This window comes from Elgaria multicarinata, chromosome 4 (genome assembly GCF_023053635.1).
Source record: "Elgaria multicarinata webbii isolate HBS135686 ecotype San Diego chromosome 4, rElgMul1.1.pri, whole genome shotgun sequence".
NCBI classification, from domain to species: Eukaryota; Metazoa; Chordata; class Lepidosauria; order Squamata; family Anguidae; genus Elgaria; species Elgaria multicarinata.
The window spans coordinates 61,131,479-61,153,212 of NC_086174.1; the positions used below are offsets into that span (position 1 = coordinate 61,131,479).

The 21,734-nt window shown below is 39.7% G+C and overlaps 1 protein-coding gene across 1 annotated transcript; it reads left to right on the plus strand.

The window, feature by feature from the left end:
• Positions 1-1,220: 1,220 nt before the first annotated feature.
• On the plus strand, positions 1,221-21,192 carry RAB4A (RAB4A, member RAS oncogene family). Its single transcript, XM_063124390.1, has 8 exons — positions 1,221-1,440; positions 8,774-8,854; positions 9,947-10,061; positions 11,764-11,826; positions 13,376-13,530; positions 16,606-16,701; positions 17,556-17,710; positions 20,365-21,192. The coding sequence occupies exons 1-7, from the start codon at positions 1,410-1,412 to the stop codon at positions 17,669-17,671; spliced, it is 657 nt and encodes a 218-aa protein (XP_062980460.1). The 5' UTR covers positions 1,221-1,409; the 3' UTR covers positions 17,672-17,710; positions 20,365-21,192.
• The last annotated feature ends 542 nt before the right edge of the window (positions 21,193-21,734 follow it).

Below are 21,734 nucleotides of genomic sequence, written 5' to 3' on the forward strand. Positions count from 1 at the left end.
ATGGGAGAGGGCCTTCTCGGTGGCTGCTCCAGTGCTTTGGAACTCTCTTCCCGGGGAAGCTAGACTGGCTCCCTCCTTGATGGGCTTTTGGAAGCAGGCTAAAACTTGTTTGTTCCAGCAGGCCTTTGGAGATTAATTTGGTCCTCTATCTATGTTAATGACTTATAATTTTGTTGTGTATTTTAAACATTCTTTTTTACATTTCTTTTCCTAGGTTTTACAACGTATGTTTTAAACTTTGTAAGACCGCCTTGAGGCCCAGTATTGAGCAAAAGGCAGGATACAAATAAATATAAACATCATCATCATCATCATCATCATCATCATAGTGCAGTGTACCATGATTTTTATTTTTAAAAAAGAGGAATCAATGCAAAGTACTTTTCTTTACCATCACATGTAACGGGAGGTACTCTACAAGTTCAAGAATACAAGTGGTTGTTAATAAAATTGTGGGGGCAATATCCAACAAGAGTCCTGTAGCTGTAAGATATTAACGTTTACCATGATAAAGCTGTGGCATTCCTGGTTTTGAAAAGGCTAACTTAGCCTGAGCCAATCCACCCCTTGTGTGCCTTCAACACCCCATACTGTGCCCAATGCCCTACTTTACAGAGAAAAGTCCTCTATTTTGGAGAACTGTCAGAGGACAGTCCTATATTTGAAGCAACATCCAGTGCAAGTCCAGTTTAAAGTCAAAGAACCATTAAGAAAGGAGGTCATTCACAGCCCCTGCTGTTGCCCATCGCCAGGCACACAGGTCACTTAGTCTTCTCGACTAGGGTGAGATGTATTGTATTTCTATTTAAATTATTATTTCTAAAAGTGCATATTCGCATATGCAAATATTATGCAAATTAACATCTTTTTCTTTCTTTCTTTTTGGAGAGGCAATTCCTCTCTTTTGGCAATATATAAGTGGCCACCCTAATCTCCAGCTACCACCAGTTCCTACTCCGCAAGTTTGGAACCCAGAGACGTCGGCTTCCGAACCCAGCCAAGGACACGCCAACGGTCACGTGCTGCCGGACCCCTTTCCTCGCGCCCCGCCATCCCACCTGCGGCGAGCTCAGGTTTCAAAGCCGCCGCGCACGTGCGCTTTGTTTTGGTGCGGGAGCCGTTGGCGCGGTAGCGCGCTTGCGTACACCGGCAGGCCGCTCCCCGAAGGGCTGGGCGAGGAGGGCGGAGTTGCGTGCGCAGGCGAGGGAGGGGGAGAGAGAGAGAGAGAGGGGCGCTTTCGTGTCGCTGGTTTCTCTCTCCCCGCCACCTCCTCCCTTCCTCTTTCCTCCTCGCCCGGGAAGACTCCGGGTCCTTTTCGGGACTGCGGCCTGTCTGAGGCGCCTTGAGTCCCTGCTTCCCCCAGCAACGGCGGCCGGGAGAAGAACGGCCGCCGTCGTGCCGCTCCCAAAATGTCGCAGACAGCCATGTCCGAGACCTACGGTAGGGAAGGGCTGACGGGGGTGGGACTCGGCATTGGGCAATGATGGAGGAATTGGGCTGAGGTGGATTTGCTTTTAGGAGGGTGGCCTAGAGGGGCGAACAGCGCTTTCCCCCACCCCTCGCCGTAGTGGAACCTCCTTTCCCCCATCGCTGTCAGACCTGTGATGTGGTAGAACAGCCTGGTGCTCTCCAGATGTGCTCGACTACAACTCCCAGCATCCCCTCCCAGGATGGCTGTCTGGGTAATGCTGGGAATTGTAGTCCAACACACCAGAAGGGTACCAGGTTGGGGAAGGCTGTGGTAGACACACACTACAAAGCCACACTCCTGTCTCCTGGCAGAATCCTCGGTGTCTTCCCTCTCCATCCATGTAGTCAGTTCTTCTCTTCTCGCCTTGCAAACATGAGGAGGGCCTTGCACATCGCTTCCTATTGTCTTCCCCCTTCCCAACCCCTTTGCCAATTTTGAGCTGTGTCCATACGTTGTCGAACAGTAATGAAAAAAAGCAGGTGTGTTATATATGGGCCCTTCTTTGTGTTTTCCATGTATCCCTGGCTTTTTAAGAAAGGAGGAGTGTTTAGTGTGTGTTAACTTATGTTTTGAATACTTAATACATTAAAGACCACTGCATGTATTATTTAAGAAATCCTCACAGTAGTGATGTGTGGTAGCACAGAACATAAGAATGTAAGAGCTATGCTGGATCTGACCAAGGGCCCATCTAGTTCAGCATTTTGATCACTCAGTGACCAGCTGCCCATATAAGCAGAACATAAGTGCAACAGCACCCTCTTGCTTGTGTTCCCCAGCAACTGGTGAACATAGGCATATTAGAGGTAGGTAGGCTATGGTCAGTGTGACTGGCAGCCATTGACTAGTACCCATATTGTAGCCTTCAAACTTTCTAACCTGGGATCCACATGCAGTCCAAACATGCATTTTGGGACCCACTTCTTAATTTTATACTTTATATTGATACAATGGGAATGCTCCTGTTGCAGTCCAACTGCACAGTGACCCAGTGGTGGGTTCTGACTAACCAGTTGAAGGCTGGTGCTGTAGTGAAGGATTGCAACTGTGATAGGTAGTGGTTTTTTTGCTTTGGGGAAAGTAACACTTTGGAATGAATTTTCTCTTTCTGAATGACAACTACTACATAATTTGGAAATGTAGGCTATCTTGAGAAGCATCAAAGTGCTGCCAAACTAACATTTGGTTGCACCCAGGTTTAGAGAGAGGACTTCTTGATCCTATATGGCAAATCTAGACCAATGTGCTAAAGCAGCAGTGTGTGTGTGTGTGTGTGTGTGTGTGTGTGTATGAATGAGAGAGAGAGAGAGAGAGGGTGGGGATGGGGATGGGGATGGGGGTAGAAGTTGCTCGGCATGTTCTGTATCTTGAGACTTTTTAAAGTTATTTTGTCTGTTCAAGGTTGCCAGATTTTCAGTTCTCAAGGTTTCTTAGTGAGGAACATGAGGAGCTTAAGCATTACAGTTGCTAAACATAGTGATGCTTTGTATGTTAAGTGATATGGGAAATGACTTTATTTATGATCAATGCAAAGTGACTGTTTGGCATAAGCTGTGCAGTCTGGAAGAATGGAAAACCTCTAACCAGGGTCATTTAGGGCCAAATGAGTAATTGCTGCATGTTTATAAAGGAGCAAATAATTTCCATATCTCATAAAACCTAGAGAATTATTAAATTATGGTAAAGTTGGCTTTGGAACTTCTTATACTGCAAGAAACAATCCTGTGTGTGCTACCGAGCAAGTGAAAATGAAGACAAGGTTAAGCATGTAATATTTAAATCTATAAGGACATGAATCCCCACCAACTCTCAGTCCAAGCTGTCATATGTTGTAAAATAGTTCCTCTCACCGTAATGCGTAGGCAGCAGTGTATATCTGCTTCTACCTGCTAGCTACCACCATATCTCAATCCTCTCAGCAATGGAGGTAGGTTGCTAGACATGTCATGATTTTAGTAAGAAGGCTTCTTCTGCAATGCATCATGGTAAAAAATTCCTGGTTCCTTGGATTGTTTCATTAAAGGACTCGTTTCTTCCTTGAAGAAATATTTACGCCTTATTTTGTTTGCCTTAATATATTTGGATCAAACCCACATTCTTAAAATAAGATATATGATCAGAAATGCTGCTGGTTGTATACCAAGCCATTATCTATTGGCAGTTCACCATAAACTTCATTATGTATTAAATGATGATTTGAAGATAACAGGGCAAAAAACAACATTGTGTGAGAGGACCTCTGTTCATGCAACAGGACTTACCCTCCTTTCCTCCCCCTGCAGCCCCCTCCCAAATCTACTTCAGAGGATCCCCCAACCCACTTGAGCAGTTTTTGAGGGTGCATTGGAGGTTGTACTGGAGAGGTCGGGAAATCATGCTCCCCACTGTTCAGCAGTCAGAAGCTGTTCTATAGGTGGGATGGGTGGATTAAGTAGATACCATCCTTAGTTTTGGGGAGGAAATGTGGGGAGCATGAAAGAATAATCAGATCTTAGGGCAGAAGACTATTGAACATGTATAGTCCATTTTGAACCTCCATAATTTGAAATATATCAATCCTCATCTCTTATTCTTTCGACTTCATATTTTTAGGCTTCATTATCTTTCAAGCTGCAGATTGCATCCTGCCACTGCTGTCTTCAGGATTTATTTAGATTCCTTGCCGCTCATTTTCCTTGTAATAAAACAATATATTTCTTTTCTACTTTTTTCTGGGTGATTGTCTATATTTTTCCCCTTTCAAGTATTCTGGGAAGAGAATATGTTTGCAGTTGCTTAGGAATAAAAGCAGTAAATCATTTAGGCTAAATTAGGAAAATTTGTGAAAGAATATAACAGGTGGGGAAGTAGTACCTTCTCTTTTCAGATGCCATTCTTGTATGCTAATTCATGGCATGTGCATAACTCAAAGATGACTTTAAAGTTTAAATTAATTGCCAGCTTTCTTACTTCAGCAATTGTTAGATGACTCCCAGAGTGGATTTTTTGGCGGGTAAATTATGAATTAGCCATTACTGTTGTTATTATTTATTACATTTGTATACTGCCCCATAGCCGAAGCTCTCTGGGCAGTTTACATAGGATAATAACTTAAAAACAATATACAAAAAATTAAAATCACAAAAACATACAATTGAAAACCACAAAAATAAACCCAGACTAATTACATATTGCTAAACACCTGGGAGAACAGAAAAGTCTTGACCTGGCGCCTAAAAGATAACAATGTTGGCGCCAGGCAGGCCTCGTCAAGGAGATTGTTCCATAATTGGGGGGCCTCAACAGAAAAGTCCTCCTCTCTTGTTGCCGTAGGCACCCGGAGGAGGAACTTGGATGTTGAGTGCAGTGTACGGGTAAGTTCATGTCGGGAGAGACGTTCCATCAGGTATTGTGGTCGCAAACCATGTAAGGCTATATAGGTTAAAACCAGCAACTTGAATTGGGCTCAGAAATGTACGATATAATCACTTACCCTTCTGTATACTCCAAATGCAATGTAGGAAAATAATGATTGTGATTTATCAATGCTCAGCTCTAGAATAAAAAGCTATTATCAAATAAAGAAATGTTAATACTAATTTGTGTGTCTCTTTAAATCTAGATGCCTGTCTCTTTAGAAGTTTGATTGTCATATATCTTACGATATTCATATCTGTGTTACAAATTTCTTGCCTCCAGGCAAAGTCCTGTCCTGTGCAATCTTATGCATATTTAGACAGGGGAAAAATTCTACAAATCCCAGCATCAATTCAACCAGCTATACTGGAGTATGCTGGGAAATGTAGGATTTTTTTCTGTCTTAACATGCATAGGATTGCACTCTTAATGTTTCAAGAGTGGTCGCTGTGATGATATTGAGTGTTTGTGGGTCTCTTCTTGTCTGCATTTTTCTTTTTCATTCATTCCTAGTAACAACAAACTTCTCTAGGGTGAGAGACCAGACAGCTCAACAGAATCTTGGAGCTCAAAGTTTATTTGTCAATAGGGAAGAAAGGGAGAATAAGCCTTGTAATGAAGTCCCTTTCAAAGCTCTGTCTTTTGTTTTTTTTCATTTGGAATGAAGAAGCTGAGAGAAAAGCTGAACCATTTAAACAGCTGAAGAAATGACAGGCATATTAATTGGTTTCACTTAGCTGTGCAAGAAGTAAGATATATAGCCTACTTTTCCCACATTGATTTTATACAAGAAGAGCTAGTGTTAGGCTAACATAGAATTCATGTGAGCCTATGGTGCATTGTAACACTACAATGATTTTTCTTGAATTGTACATGAAAGCCACTTTGTCAAGGTTTGTGTATATTAGCAAAGTTTGGAAACAGATGAAGAGATGACTTAATAATTGCAACCATGGAACTCAAATGGGGTATCTGCCAATAAAAAGCCACAACTTTAATCTTAAAGCCTTTTACTATGCATTTTAATTGTCCTCTGCATGCATCTGTTTGATGGCAACTGACATGTTTGCACACCACTGCTTGGTCAGTCAAGGAGTCGATGACAGATTTTTATTTTATTTATTTGTATGTTTATAATTTGTCCTTCTCCAAAAGATATCAGGGTGGTGAACAATAAATATAACAAAAAAGTCATAGAACTAGAAAATGAAACAAAAGGCAGTAAAATACAATAATGCAGACTGACAAACTTAAAATCCCCAGGCAAACAAAAGTTTCGAGCAGTTGCCTAAATGATTGCGAAATCACCTTTATTTATGCTGCTCTGGATGGGATACTGGTTGGGAAGCTTCCATTTTGTTTCTCAGTATTGGCAGCAAAGAAGGTGAGTTAGCTGGTAGCAACTGGCATAAGTATGATTATTACATCAGTTTGATATAATGACAAACAACTGCCCATGGTTTGTTTTTGGGTTAACTCTGGGTTGTTTACCACGTAAACAGCCCAGAATGTCTGAGTTCACATGTCGTGAAAAATGTTAATTGAAGGTGAAATTGATGAGCATGCAGGAGGCAGGTATGCTTGTTGCTTCGCTCATCCCCAGCAATTCCTGGGTTAAACAATCTAGGAATTGCAGTGTGATGTGCAAACCTTCCCACAGCGAGGGATACATTAAAATCTTACCTCAAATCACTAAGGAGATTAGAAATCCTTGAGAACTTTCAGCAGTCACTTTAAGAAGAAAATATCACAGCTTAGGCTGTTACTTTATAATGTAGTAATAAACCTAAATTGTGTTCTGATGAAGAAATTGGGACATATAGTGTGTATCAGAGGTTGTGAAATGATGAAAAATGGTATTGAGTTTAAGGCACTTCTTGGAGAACTAAAAACTTGCAAATATTTCATGTCCATGTAGGTTTTGCAGAAATGGGCACATACCATCACATATAGATGCATCTAACTCTTGTATGCATAGTTCTTGAAAATAAAAGGGCAGGTAGTCTTTCTGAAGTGGAGGAATCTTGCTATTTCATATTAAGCGGTGAGAATAACTGAAGTCAAAGAAAAACAATATAGTTTATGCAACCTCAGAAACAGCCGACTTTAGGTACTACTAGAGTTAGAATTAGACATTGCTCTTAGCTTTTTGGGTTCATGGCAAAGCCCTGTTTTATGTACTGAACAGGCAAGTAACTGGCATAATAGAAAACTGTTCATGAAAATTGGTGGCATAAAGCCTGCAGGTGAGAGAGCTTCCCCCAAACTGTTATATGTCTGGACAGCCCATAGATATTACTAGAGATTTTAAGCATGTAAACATCTCCCCATGAAACCAGTAGATCCTAATCATGTTTGAGTTCTTCTTCCTTCCTGCCTCCCTCCCTTTTTCATGTTGTTCCTGGCAAGCTTCAAGTGGATGTATTTTCAATCAGAAATTTAAGAACATAAGAACCATGCTGGATCAGACCAAGAGTCCATCTAGTCCAGCACTCTGTTCACACAGTAGCCAAACAGCTGTCGATCAGGGACCCACAAGCAGGACACAGTGCAACAGCACCCACCCACCCATGTTCCCCAGCAACTGGTGTATACAGGCTTACTGCCTCTGATACTGGAGGTTGCACCTAGCCATCAGAACTAGTAGCCATTGATAGCCTTTTCCTCCGGGAATTTATTCAACCCCCCTTTAAAGCTATTCAAATTGGTGGCCATCACCACATCTTGTAGTGAATTCCATAGTTTAATTATGTGCTGTGTCCTGAATCTCCCACCAATAACTTCTTGGGGTGACCCTGGGTTCTACTATTATGGGGGAGGCAGAAAAAAATCTCCCCATCCGCATTCTCCACACCATGCATAATTTTATACCTTTATCATGTCTCGTCTTAGCCTTCTTTTTTTCCAAGCTGAACAAGCCCAACTGTTGTAACTCCCTCATAGAGGAGATGCTGCAGTCCCTTGATTATTTTAGTTGCCCTTTTCTGCACTTTTCCATCTCTGCAATTTTTTTTTTTTTAGGTATGGTGACCAAAACTGTAAACCGTATTCTAAGTGTGGTTGCACCACAGATTTGTATAAATTTGGTGACCTAGTATATACAGTTATGAAAACCCTATTTTATTCTGTTTCCTTTTATATTTTGCCACATGGCGAACCTGTCCTGTTCAAAGTTAAGTGTTAAGGATTTAAGAATATTGGTATGATACAATATTTAAAGTTCAAATGGAGCTATACATACTAAAAATAGCTAATCCATAAACAGTATTAAGAAACACTTGGTAATATAAATATTTAATACTTTAAGAAATACATAAAGTTGAAATACAAACTAAATAGTTCACAAACATAAAACATATAGGTGTATATTTTATGTTTGTGGGCTATTTAGTTTGTATTTCAATTTTATGTATTTGTTAAAGTATTAAATATTTAAATTGCCAAGTGTTTCTTAATACTGTTTATGGATTAGCTATTTTATTTTAGTATATATAGCTCCATTTGAACTTAAATATTGTATCATACCAATTTTCTTAAACCCTTTTTGTTTTTTGGACTAACTTTGGTTTAAGACACCACTTTTTATAATATTGCAAACTTAAATGTTTACATTTAAAAAAAATGTTTGAATTAACTATAATACTATCATAATGTAAATTGTTGGATAAATACGTATGTATCTTATTCCAGATGTTGCACCATAAAGATTGGGAGAAAAATATGAAAATTATCCTCCAAATACTTTTTTGTGTGTTATCATATGTATGGAATATAAATAGCCATACTTACTACTTTTCCATGATCTCTTGCTGAGGGAGCCAATTGTAACTAGACAAAGGAAAAGACAGGTATTAGCATAGTTCTTTTGGGTTTGCAGATGCTCATTTGAGTGTTCTTAATTTTCAGATTTCCTGTTTAAGTTTTTGGTCATTGGAAATGCTGGAACTGGCAAATCCTGTTTGCTTCATCAATTTATTGAGAAAAAATGTAAGTTCAATACATGAATTATTTTTTTCTTCAACAAAAGCCCTGGTCTGCATTAATCTTTACCAGAAAATATCATTATTTTGTTACCTACATAATCTGAGGTTTCTCAAAAGGTGGTGCTAATAAATAGAGACATGTGCAGCACAATCCTTTGTGTGTTTACTTGGAAGTAAACATGTATTCAGTGGGGCTTACATCCAGGTACATACTATCCACCCCAAATTACTTTCTGTGTAGACATGGGAGGACCTCTGAGAACATGCTAATAATTTCAATGCTTAAAACCATGCCTGGCATGTTTTCATTGTAAGTAGGACCAACATTCATTATCACTGACAGAAATGGACTGACCAATCAGAATGGCAATCCATCAGAGTAGATCCCAGGATATACAGGTCAGTCAACACACACAATCTGTATGTCATTATGATAACAATTTATTTATTTATTTATTTATTTATTTATTTATTTATTTATTACATTTCTATACCGCCCAATAGCCGGAGCTCTCCATAATTTTGGCCCTACGTGCAATGAAAATATGGTAGCGTTGGCTTTAAGCATGTGTATTGATGGCAGGTTCCTGGACCTCTAAGATTACAAAACGGGGTGGGGTGAGAGAGGACAGTTATATTATTAAAGTATAAGCTCACGGTTGACTTTGAATAAAAGAAATTCCTCTGTCAGTGCCACTGGTAAATTTTGAGAATTGCAGTATTAATGTATGATAGTACTTGTATATAACTGATAATGCAATATTATTTACACAGGGTGGTGTGTGATGGGTTGCATTCATATGTAATGTATTTCATTTTAACATACCTTTAGCATATTCACCAGAGTATTGATATAACAATTAGCTCTGGAAACATGATAAATTATACATACTTTGTTTGCTGCTTTACGGTAAATTTAAATTACGCTTATTACCTAGATTTCTTCTTAATTAAATGAGCAAATGTTAGCATTTTGATTTTAATAAGCAAGGTATACATAAATATTGAAAATGGTAGTATTTCTAATTATATAGCAATGATATAATGATGTACTATAATTGTACTTGAATACTAATTGTAGCTTTTTCTATTCTAGTCAAAGATGACTCAAATCATACTATAGGAGTGGAGTTTGGTTCAAAGATAATAAATGTAGGAGGCAAATATGTAAAGCTACAGATATGGGATACAGCTGGACAAGAACGATTCAGGTATATCTTCATGTAATTTAGTATGGAAATTTGATAATATGTCAAGGTCAGGCCGCTTGGCTGAAAGCAGCCTAGATCCAAGTTACATGTGGTTTTGTTTGATTTGAAAGCTGCCTTGAGATCTTTTAAGGTTGAAAGGTGGGATAAAATACCCTAAATAACAAGTTCTACAAATAATGGCCAGTTTGCATGATACGCTGAGCTCATCATGGGTTGTTTAATCCCCAGTGAGGTGCACACCATTTTGAATATGCAAGCCCTGATCGGGGCAATGCTGGATCGTGCGAACCTGGCTACTGTAGATTATTTGAGGGTTAAACAACCCTTCTAAAACCCTACTACAAACCACAGTGGCCAGGTTTGCACAACACAGCATTGCCCTAATCAGGAGTTGCATATTCAAACTGGCATCTGGCATGCACTGTACCTCATCAGGGCTTAAACAACCCACGGTCTTCCCAGTATGTTGTGCAAACAGGTCAGTCGCTGTTTTCACTACTTCCAAGTGATTTAATCTGGAGACTTGTGTTGCCCTCCAGATATTGTTGAATTGCAACTCCCATCAGCCCTAGCCTGCATAATGAATGGTGACCGATTGCCTTCATCATAGTTTTTGAAGATGTTTTTAGGATGTTTTAATAATGTATGCTATGTTTTTAATTCAATGTTATGTATTTTATACTTTCTTTCCCCCCCCCGCCTCAATCCAGACGGAGAGGCGGGTAAGAAATAAAATTATTATTATTTATTGGTATGCTGCTCAAAGTGACAAAACCATGCTCAAAGGGGCTTATAGCAGCCTCAGAAAATGTACACAATAAAATATAACATTTCAAGATAATTCTCCAACAATTAGAAGTGATGGCTATTTAAATTTAGTTATTTACATAGAATAATCAAAATGTTTCACATATGTGCTAAAATTAAATTATCCTTTAATAATTCATACTAAAATCAAACAAATGAGAAAGTTTTAAAAACCCAAACCACAGCAAAAATGACAGTAGGAGAACAGAGCCTTCAAAGCTGGAGTCAGTCAACGCCCCTCCCTCTTAGGCCAGGTAGAAATAAGCCTAAGAAACAGGGAGCAAGTTTTGCAAGGCTCACAGCTAGATGGTCTCTAGGCACCTTCAACAGGATCAGGAGCCTTTGTAGCTGGAGATAATGATCTGGTTCACACTTAACAGCCAACTATGAGTTAATTAATGCATGCTTGGCCAGGACTGCATGCTGCCTCCCTCCCGCTCAATGCTTCTGCTTTTCATGTAGTTTAGAAAACAACCCAGGAATGCCCCATTCCTGAATTTTTTATACTGACTGGTAAATAACGATTGTCCGTCCCCAACCCCCAAACCCAGAGTTCTGGCTTCACACATCAAGCCAAACAAACCAGATGCAAAGCAGAAGTAGTGGGCAGGAGTCACTGCGATTACTCACACCTCTGTGGCCCAGACAACTTGGTTGTTACGTGTGATCTTGGTTGTTATGCCAGATGGAAATGAGCCAGAGAAACAGGGACCAGGTCTTGAAGGATTCCTAGCCAGATGATGGGACTTGCAGTCCAACAAAATCTGGTGGGCCACACATTTCCTATTCCTTCAAAACATACCATGCTGTCTTGTTAAATGCGCACAGTAACTTCTGTGTTTTGTAATTTTAACCCTGTGTAAATCATAACTTACTGCCATTTTTTGCTTTGCAGGTCTGTAACGCGAAGCTACTACAGAGGTGCTGCAGGTGCTTTACTTGTTTATGATATTACCAGGTAAAAAGGATTTGCATTGTAAACTGTATTCTGGTCTTCCTGAAATGTATTTATTTATTTCATTTTATCTGTCTTTTTCCCTCCTCGGCATAATCCTCCTCCCCTCCTTTTTTATCCTTACAAAAATAACTGTGAGGTTGGGCTGAGAATTTGTGACTGGCCCAAAGTCACCCAGTAAGCTTCCATGGGCGAGTGGGGACTAGAACCCAGATCTCCTGACTCTCAGTCCAACACTCTAATCACTACATCACACTAGCTGTCAAGTTATCCTTAAATGGATATGTAAACTCTCAAAGGGGCAGAGTCAGCCTTCATAACCCCTTTGCCTTTTTAGGTTAATCACAAATTTCTATAAGGTAAAAACCTCCACATAGGGAGTTCACTCAAGTGTGCTTTGAGCTTTTCTCTTTTTTTAGGGTTAGAGCTACTGGATCCTAAGCCTAGGGTCTCTAATCTTAAGGAAAGAACTGCCATTCAAACCCTCCTATATATCGGGAAGATAGGTGTCTGTGTTCATCTAGCATTGTCTGAATAGGTATGATAGGTAGAAATTGTACCACAGGATCTGATTTCCATTGGCTGAAGAGCCAAGCTAGCCTCTTCCCTAGTCCGTGACCCATCTCCCACAACATGCACAGGCATGCATCACCCACAATTTCCTTAAATTCATTTATGTTTAGGTTTCTATATTCTTTCGTACCAGCAGTTGATTGGTATGCATACACAAAATGGTTTAAAATCCTGGACTTGGACTCTTCTAAATCATACGAAGATGGTCGAGACATCAAGGACCTTGAGAGGGAGATTGAGACCATGACACATGTCCATCTCGGGAACCAATATTTTATTGGACTCTGATAATTTTTCCTTGCCACCGTCCTTGAATATCAATGACTCCTCCCCAGAAACTGTCTGTTCTCAGATCCCACTTTCAATATACAGCAATCTCTAAGACATACCAGTCTTGGAGTGCATGCCTCAGAACAGAGTGCTCCACCATTCACTCACACCTGATCTCTTTGGAGGTGGACTCTAGAGTACTTACCCTGTAGTAGTATTTCAGGTATCCATAGGCTTCAAACTAGCATTGGAACAACTCTCAGTAACATGCTCAGTTGTCTAGGCTGTGCTGGTTACCATTGGCCTTGACTTCTGCTGCCACAGTGCACTAGTCCAGGTCCAGAGTTGGGAGAAATACTGCAGGGTCTCTTGTGTTGTTGGACTCAATGGCCTTATAGGCCCCTTCCAACTCTACTATTCTATGATTCTAAGCTCTGCAGCCTCCATCCAGCCAAGTCTGAGGTACTCTGCAGTTATACCCGTCACTACTGTGCAAAAGCCCTTTTGCAGGCTTCAACCATAGACAAGAGAAAGTACAGTGACATTTTTCAACAGCTGTGTTGATCTTCTGTTGAAGTGACCATAACCCTTTACTGTAAAAGATTTAGTTAGTTATAGCTACAGATCTAGGATAATTTAAAGCACTGTTGCATGGGAGAGAGGGAAGATCTAGTAATTAATGACTAATAATTTGTCCTTTGTGATTCAGTCGAGAAACCTACAATGCACTTACTAACTGGCTGACAGACGCAAGGATGCTAGCAAGTCAGAACATTGTAATAATACTGTGTGGGAACAAAAAGGATCTTGATGGAGATCGAGAAGTCACTTTCTTAGAAGCATCCAGGTTTGCCCAAGAAAATGGTAAGTATTTTTCATGGCTTCCAGTGTTTGGATTTGCCAATAATTAGTCAAGGACCAAGACTTTCTCAGGCACTGGTCTCCCATTCTTCCTCCCAACCTCAGACATGGATAACTAGTCAGATAAACAGGATAGATTGCATTTTCACCCACAAAATTTTCATGGTGAAATAGGGGCTTTGGAGAAGGAATTTCATGAATCCTCCCTCACCCTGTTCAACCTTACCTCATATTGCTGTTCTCAGATGCTGCTTTGCACAATCTGCAGCTTCAACACCATCATTTTTAAAAATGGGCCTATTCCTGAGTAATCACAAAGGCAGCATGATGTCGTCACATCAGCACTCAGATCTGGTAACTTGGTGACATCACGAAGTCAAAGCAGAGTGAGGGCAGTATTGCTTGTCCTATGAATGGGTGAACACTTTTGCTCCATATCGAAGTTCATTCAGTCACCAAAATTAGTTGTGTATAAGAAAGCCTTTTATGAAACATCACCCTGTTTTGACTCATCCTTAATTTTATGAACATATATCTGATTTGTTAAATGCCGGCTGCGCTGACATCTTGACAAAACACTATGGCTATATTGCTTAGAAAACCTTTAGAGCTCATTCAATTGGATGGCTTTTCCCCCCTTTGTTTAAAGTTCTTCTGCTAAATCTCTTGGGTTTTCTGGTTTTCTGTGTTTGTGCTGCAATCCCATAAACCAGGAGTGGGGAACCTGGGGACAAATTCAGCCTTCCTATAGTCCCGATGGGGTTTCCCAGAGGGCCACACTTCCCTTGGCCCCATCCCCTTTCCCTAACTACCAATTGTGTGGTGGTTTCTTGGCTCTTTTCACTATTCTGAAAAATTGAAATGTCTTGCCTAAGGCTTAGTTATGACCGTAAGAGCTTTAAACTACAATATGCTGGTTGCTTTCGGTTTGGTGCCCTGCCCTTTTTTCCTTGAGCCCCACTCCTTTGGCCTTCAGCTCTACCCACCCCTGGAATGCAGCCCCTGAGAGCCTCTCTGAAATAGGATTCAGCACTTGGGGTGAAAGTGATTCTTCTCCCCTGCCAAACACAGTTATCTGGAATTATGTCCCATTGAAGCAACTTGCAAATTTGCAATAAAATGACACAGAACACACTGACTTGGATTCAAATTTGCATGAGCAGAATACTGCTCAGGCAGTGGGTTATTTATTTATTTATTTATTACATTTTTATACTGCCCAATAGCTGAAGCTCTCTGGGCGGTTTATAAAAATTAAAACCATGAAGAGCATAAAAACAACCAACAATTTAAAAACACAAATACAAAATACAATATAAAAAGCACAACCAGGATTAAAACCACACAGCAAAATTTGATATAGGTTAAAATATGGAATTAAAACAGCAAAGTTTAAATTTAAGTTAAATTAAGTGTTAAAATACTGAGAAAATAAAAAGGTCTTCAGCTGGCAAGGAAAGGAGTACACTGTAGGTGCCGAGCGAAGCTCTCTGGGGAGCTTATTCCACAGCCAGGGTGCCACAGCAGAGAAAGCCCTTCTCCTAGTAGCCACATGCCACACTTCCTTTGGCAGGGGCTCGCGGAGAAGGACCCCTGTGGATGATCTTAAGGTCCGGACAGGCACATATGGGAGGAGGCGTTCCTTCAAATAACCTGACCCCAAGCCATTTAGGGCTTTGAATGTTAGTACCAGCACTTTGAATCAGGCCCGGACCTGTACTGGCAGCCAATGGTTATTTCTTCACTTCTTGCTGCAGCTGAAAAGTCATTCCTGTGGGTCGGACAACCCTCCTCCTGTATAGGATGCATCACAGGGAGCTGCAGGGTGCAGGAGAATTGGCAACAATTGCATAGAGGCACCTTGTGAGAGAGCAATGTGGTAATATACATTGTTCAAAAGTGTAGGGAACATTTTTGGGCCCATGAGAACATGTGGCAATTTGAGAAACTGTCCGGTGTATCACCACAAAATGGCTGCCAGGTAAAGCAGAGCAAATCCCAAAACACCAAGTACCAGAGAGGTGGGGTCTGAGCCCCAACACACTAAACAACTCCTAGGGACCCACGGGGGGGGGGGGGGGTTTAGCACCAAAAGCATCTTTTTTCACAGAAGGAAAACTTTCTGTTCCACTCCCCACCAGCAACTCATTTCCCCACAATCCCCACTCCAGCTCACCACCTTCTATGCACTCTTCTCTCTCTCCACATGCACGCAATCACCCTATCTATCCAACATGCATGCATACACACAAGTCCCTTCCTTCTCTTCAACTGCAAGTACATAAAAAAATAAACTCTTTTTCAGGATCCCTCAAAAATACCCTGCAAACCCCTTTCCCTCCTTTTTCTTAGTGGCTGGGTGTGTTGCAGAAGAAAGTATCAGCCTGTAGCTGCCCACCATGTTCATTTCCGAAGAATGGTTTTGAGCCCCACATGTGTCCCAGAGGCATTCATGGGAAATGAAAATGGCAGCTGCTGGAGGACCTCACTTTTATTTGAAGCGATCCCAGCTGCTGGTAAGCAAATGAGATATCTTTTTTAGAAAGATGGTGATGATGATTTCTTACCCACCTCTGCATCAAGGCAGGGAACAACATTAGATACAAATACCATAAAATACATAAAACTGATTAAAACATATAAAACTAATACAATGTTAAAATAACAAATATCTTAAAATTTGACTGGGTAGGCCTGCCGGAAGAGATCGGTCTTTATAGCCTTCTTGAATTTGAAAAGACTATTAAGTTGACGAATCTCTCCCGGCAGGCCATTCCACCGTCTGGGAGCGGCAGAAGAGAAAGTGGACTTGAAAGGGCATCTCAGTGGACACCAAGAAAGGTATCCTGGAGTGCACTGGTACCTGTAGGCACCATATTGTCTAACCCTGGTAAATATTGTTGATAGAACTAAGAGAGGTTAATATGTAGTTGGCAGGTGGTCTCCCATCAAGGACATAGACACAGCCAAAATTGGTAGGTTTCAGAAGTAGAATTGAATCAGGTGCCTTCTAACCATTCTTTGGGCTGTCATTTTGAACAGTGAGGAGATGTGTTTTATTTTTTGTGTCTGTTGCAGAGCTGATGTTCTTGGAAACAAGTGCTTTGACAGGGGAAAACGTTGAAGAGGCCTTTGTACAGTGTGCAAGAAAAATACTTAATAAAATTGAGTCAGGTAATTAATAAAAATCTTTCAGAGATTTAAACTATGTTCAGCTGTATAATATTAGACACCATAGTTTGTGGAATGGTAAAGTGCTGATAAGATAGATTTATTTTTCCATTGCCATGAAAAAGCACCTGATTCTCACCTGTCTTGTCAAACATGTTAATGAAAGAATTTATCCAAGTACAAATGAGCCCACTAAAACACTTAAATGGCCAGATTTAATAAGATGTTCTCTGCATGCTGTTTTCTCTGTTGCATTTATTTTTCATTGCAGAAGAGACTTGGAGTCATTGCACAAAAGGGATTTTGTTGTAAGAAAAATAAGTCCTTGAATCTATAATGCTAGGGTATCATGTAAAAATGTTTTTGGCAGGTCACAAAAAGTTGACATAGGTATGTGTACCATTAATAACTGATCTGTGTAACATCTCATATCATTGCTAGTATTGTAACTCTGAACTAGTTTCTTGAGTGAAATGTGTGAGATCTGGATGTAAACCGAACCCCCTGTAACTTCTTTTCACCATCCCTGTACTCCTGCCTCTTGTGCATCCTTCAATTAAGAGGGAAGGGAGACCGCTGCAGTATGATAGATTGGGTCAGTGGAGATTGCTTAGCAATACTTAAGAAAAATGGACCAAAAAAGTAAGATTAGAGCTATAAAGAAAATGGTGTTTCCCTTATTAAAAATAGTTAGAGCATACATTTGTGCATTCATTTTTTTTATAATTTCAGTAAAAGTTCAAGTTTAACTTTAATGGATATGATGGAAAAGTTAGAACAGTCTTGAATTAAGGCTAAGTCATATGAGCAATTAATGATCTGTGTAAATTATTTTTTTTGTTTTTTGTTTTTAACAGGTGAACTGGATCCAGAAAGGATGGGCTCAGGTATTCAATACGGGGATGCAGCATTGAGACAGCTGAGATCTCCGCGAAGAGCACAAGCTCAAAGTGTTCAAGAATGTGGCTGTTAGAAGCAAAAAACAAACAAAACACTCATTGTAAGGGAAAAGGTGAGTGTTTGTAATTTGCAATTGGCATCTTTGTTTCAACTTAATTCAGGGATAGTATGAAAATATTCATTTTCAAAAGTCTGTGGCACTAGAATTAATGGTAGCTGCAACTGTTCACATGCAGCACATTTTTAATGCAGAAAATTTAAATCCTTACTATTTCAGGTGGAACAGGATGATGATATCTTTCTGAAATCTTAGAAAAACAAGTTGACTGTTTTGTTGTCATAGAAACAAAAAATATGGTTCTTAGTGATAATTTTATAGTGAATACTTCCTTGCCATGTCTCTTTTCTTGCCTAATTCTCCTGTCCTCTGACTGCATGTGTTACCGGCAAACATGAAGGTTCTCCTGTTTTTGTCAATTCATTTAATATACAAATCTTATTTTACTCTCCAGTCCCTTTGGATGGTTTGAATAAGCAAAACCATGAAGCCTGAACACCAATGCTGTTCTGTTAAGATGTCTTATTTTTATGTAACAATAAGACCAATTTCATTATATGAAGAAATGATTCACTTAGAAATTATTTCTAAATGAATTTATTTATTGCATTTATATCTTTCCTGTTTTCTTCTTGCAAATGATTTCGGCACTGCAAAAAGTGTTAAAAAGTAATATAAATCTATGAGCCTCTTAATTAAGATACTTAGAGAGCATTGTGGCAGGGACAGAACCAAAAGTATAGGGTTGACCATATTCAAGCCCTGCCAAGTAGTGTTCTGCCTAGGTTCGTTCCCCTTTTCCAAGTTCCATTCCATTGATTCCAATGGGAAGACATTAAACTCCCGTGGCCAAATGGTGGTGCCATTTCCCGTGCCTACAGAGCCCTGCTGGGCAAGAGCAGCAGGGGTTTCTGCCGCTCTTGCCTTGCAACTCTGTAGGCATAGGAAATAATCAACGGATCCCAACACACGGCACAATAATCAATGGTTGTGCAGATAGTCAATACTGTTGGCATTGGTTATTTCTGGGAAATAATCAAACGTGGTGGTCAGTGGTTGACTATTTAAGCAATCATTGACTATTGTGTCTTCCAAACCCAGTCATTGATTATTTCCCTTAAAGGAACATCCTTGTTTCTTCCCCTGCATTTTATCTTCCCAACAGCCTTGTCAGGTAAGCAAGGCTGAGATATTTAGAGCAGAGCAGGCATTAAACAGTAGAGTTAGAAATAGTATTTTATTACAGTACAGAACAATAACCTAAACCACCATTATCACATTCTCTTGATTCTGAATAAGTATGTTTAGGATTGGTATGTAGGAATGCAATAATATATACATGGAATGTACACATATGCCACAAGTTAGTATATTTTCTTTAGTGATTACAAGGTAGTTTTTATTTTAAAAATTCATGAAAGGCTAGTTGATTATTCTCCAGTATTTTGGGTCGCAGTTGACTAATTTTGGTGAATGGTCGTACATTACGGGTTCCATCTAATGTCACGTGAGCAGACTTCTTGCTCTTTCACCCTGTCAAATATGCTCTGGAGGGGATGCATAGGGGAGGAAGGGGGAAATCCCTTTGGATTTTACCGTATGTCAGAGGTTAAAAAATTAGAAAAGTTAAAAATTAAAAACAAACAAAAAAGACTTTAATAGGTAATACTACAGAATTGACTGATATAGGACCACGTGGCCTGGTTACACAATATGGCTGGCTTATCATGGGTTATTTAACCCACATTGAGTTGTGGGGTGTGCCGAGCATGTGTGCCCACCATTTTCACAACTGAGGGTTGTGCCATGTCCTGGTCATCATGGGTTAATCAAGGGTTAAACATTCCTTGCTTAACCTGTATTGTAAATTGTGGATAAAGCAAGGGTTGTTTAACCCTCAAATATCCCACACTTACTGGGGTTGGATGACATGGCACCATCCCTGATCAGCAGTCAAAATGACCGTGGCACAAACCCAGTATGTGCCACAGTTCATTACGAATTAAATAAGTCTGCTAATAAATAAACAACTCCTTCCAACCTGATGCAAAAAGAAAAGGCAACATATGTAATGACAACCCAGAATACAGGTTGAGTATGGGTTGTCCTTGCGTTATGGGTTGTTGCTGAATTCTAGGTTGTTGTTACATTTGAACCATTAATAGGTTGTTAACCACGAACAACCCAGAGTTCACAAGCCAACACCTATCATGGCTCCTCTTCCTGGGTTCTTCATGGTTAACCATATTTAAACCATAGTGCAGGATTTACACATAATGACAGACCATTATTCAACAACAACCATGCAAAGCAGGCTGCTAAGAGTGTACTCAGACGTAGCCAACGCTTAAAGTCCCTAACAAGACTTCAGTCTTATAAATGAACCTATAACAGAGTACGGCTGGCAGTTGTGGTCAAGGTTAGGGCACACATGGGCACATCGTATAAGGCACACATGGGCCTGGTAAACACATAACACTGATTTCAGACCTGTGTTGGTGGTTGCCAAGGAAAACCAGAGAAATGGGAGTATATAATATGATCCTGTGAACAACTGTTTTTCTCTATATCTCAAAAGACAATCAACTTGATCCTATTTTTTTACTTGGAAATAAGTCCGACTGAGTTCAGTGGGGCTTACGCCTAAGTAAGTGTGCATAATTTTGCAGCTTAAATTCCTTAACTCTGAATACTACCTATTTTTTCAGCTGTCCTTACAAATGATGTTTAATGAAACAACTGCCGTGGCTTCAAGGCTCTGCAAATTCAGAACTCCTTTTTGATTCAACAAAGCAGACCCCCCTGTGGTGTGTTTTTTTAAAGTACTGTTGAATGGCTTCTGGAAGTGTGCGATTGGCACAGCAAAACTGCAAAAAGAAAATCTGATAATTCAATGGACAATACTGAAACTAAAATACCTGTATGTAAATGTTTTCTGTTGAATATTTTTGTTCATTATCTCTAGTTTGAAACGTTATTGTATCATGTGTACATAAAACGTCACCATTAAATTTCCAAAGCATGATATACTGACATAATATTGCACTAACAGCTGTTTTTTAATGACTAAAATTTTAAGGGTGGTAGGCATTATCATGTTTTGGGTGGCATTTTTGTACAATAGCTTCTATTTATAAGTTGACATTGAAAGCTACTGGCATTGACTGTCAGTGTTTTATTTGCCACATTCTACAAGGCGCTTACACAATTTATTTTTTTGAAAAACAGTTAGGTCATATGTTTATTAATCTGCCATATTGAAACAATATTTTTTTTACTGGAGCGTAGCTGTCCTGTTGACAATTCTTAAATGTATTTCAATCACTTTGTCAAATGTAGGCTAAACAATGCAGTTGTGAACTCTTGAGAGCTTACTGTTGTCCAATCTTGCCTTGGGAAATTTCTGTTTTCTACATCGTAGATTCTAACTGAGATTGTATGTTTTGAGTAGAAGGTAATGCCTACTTGTTTTGCCATTCTAGAGGAGTGTTTGAAGTTGTGAATCACCATTTTATTAAACTAATTTCTATACATAAGACTCTGTTCAGGTTATGCTGCTCTGTAAAAAGAAGTAATCTGTTATGAAAAGTAGCATACATTGTATCTAGAAGAGGACTGCTTCAAAAGCTACAGTATTTACAAAGTGCAGTCAGCTTCCACAACTCTGTAATCTAGAAATGCAACACAGTAAATGGCAGCAATTAGTCAAACTTTGAAATGTTATAAATGGACTTGGTAAAACTGCACAAAGATCCCTCTTTTCATGAAGGTCTTCCCATGCCACTGAAAGAGAAACCTCTGTCTGCTTTCATGGTTATTTAATCAGAGAATTGAGAATTGCATAGTCACTTGGAAATATGAAACCTGAGATTGTTATAGGTGTAGAATAACTTGCCCTCTTACAAACTTTCCTGGCATCTTAAAAAAAAAACATCCAGGAAGGGAACATTTATGGTTGTGGATCAATAGATAATTCTGGAACGTGGAAACACTGAAGCTGCATGAGGAATTTCTAAGTGACCTGAGGTGACAACATGGCTGCTTGCGCTAAGGAAAAAAAATAAGGTAGATTTTGTAT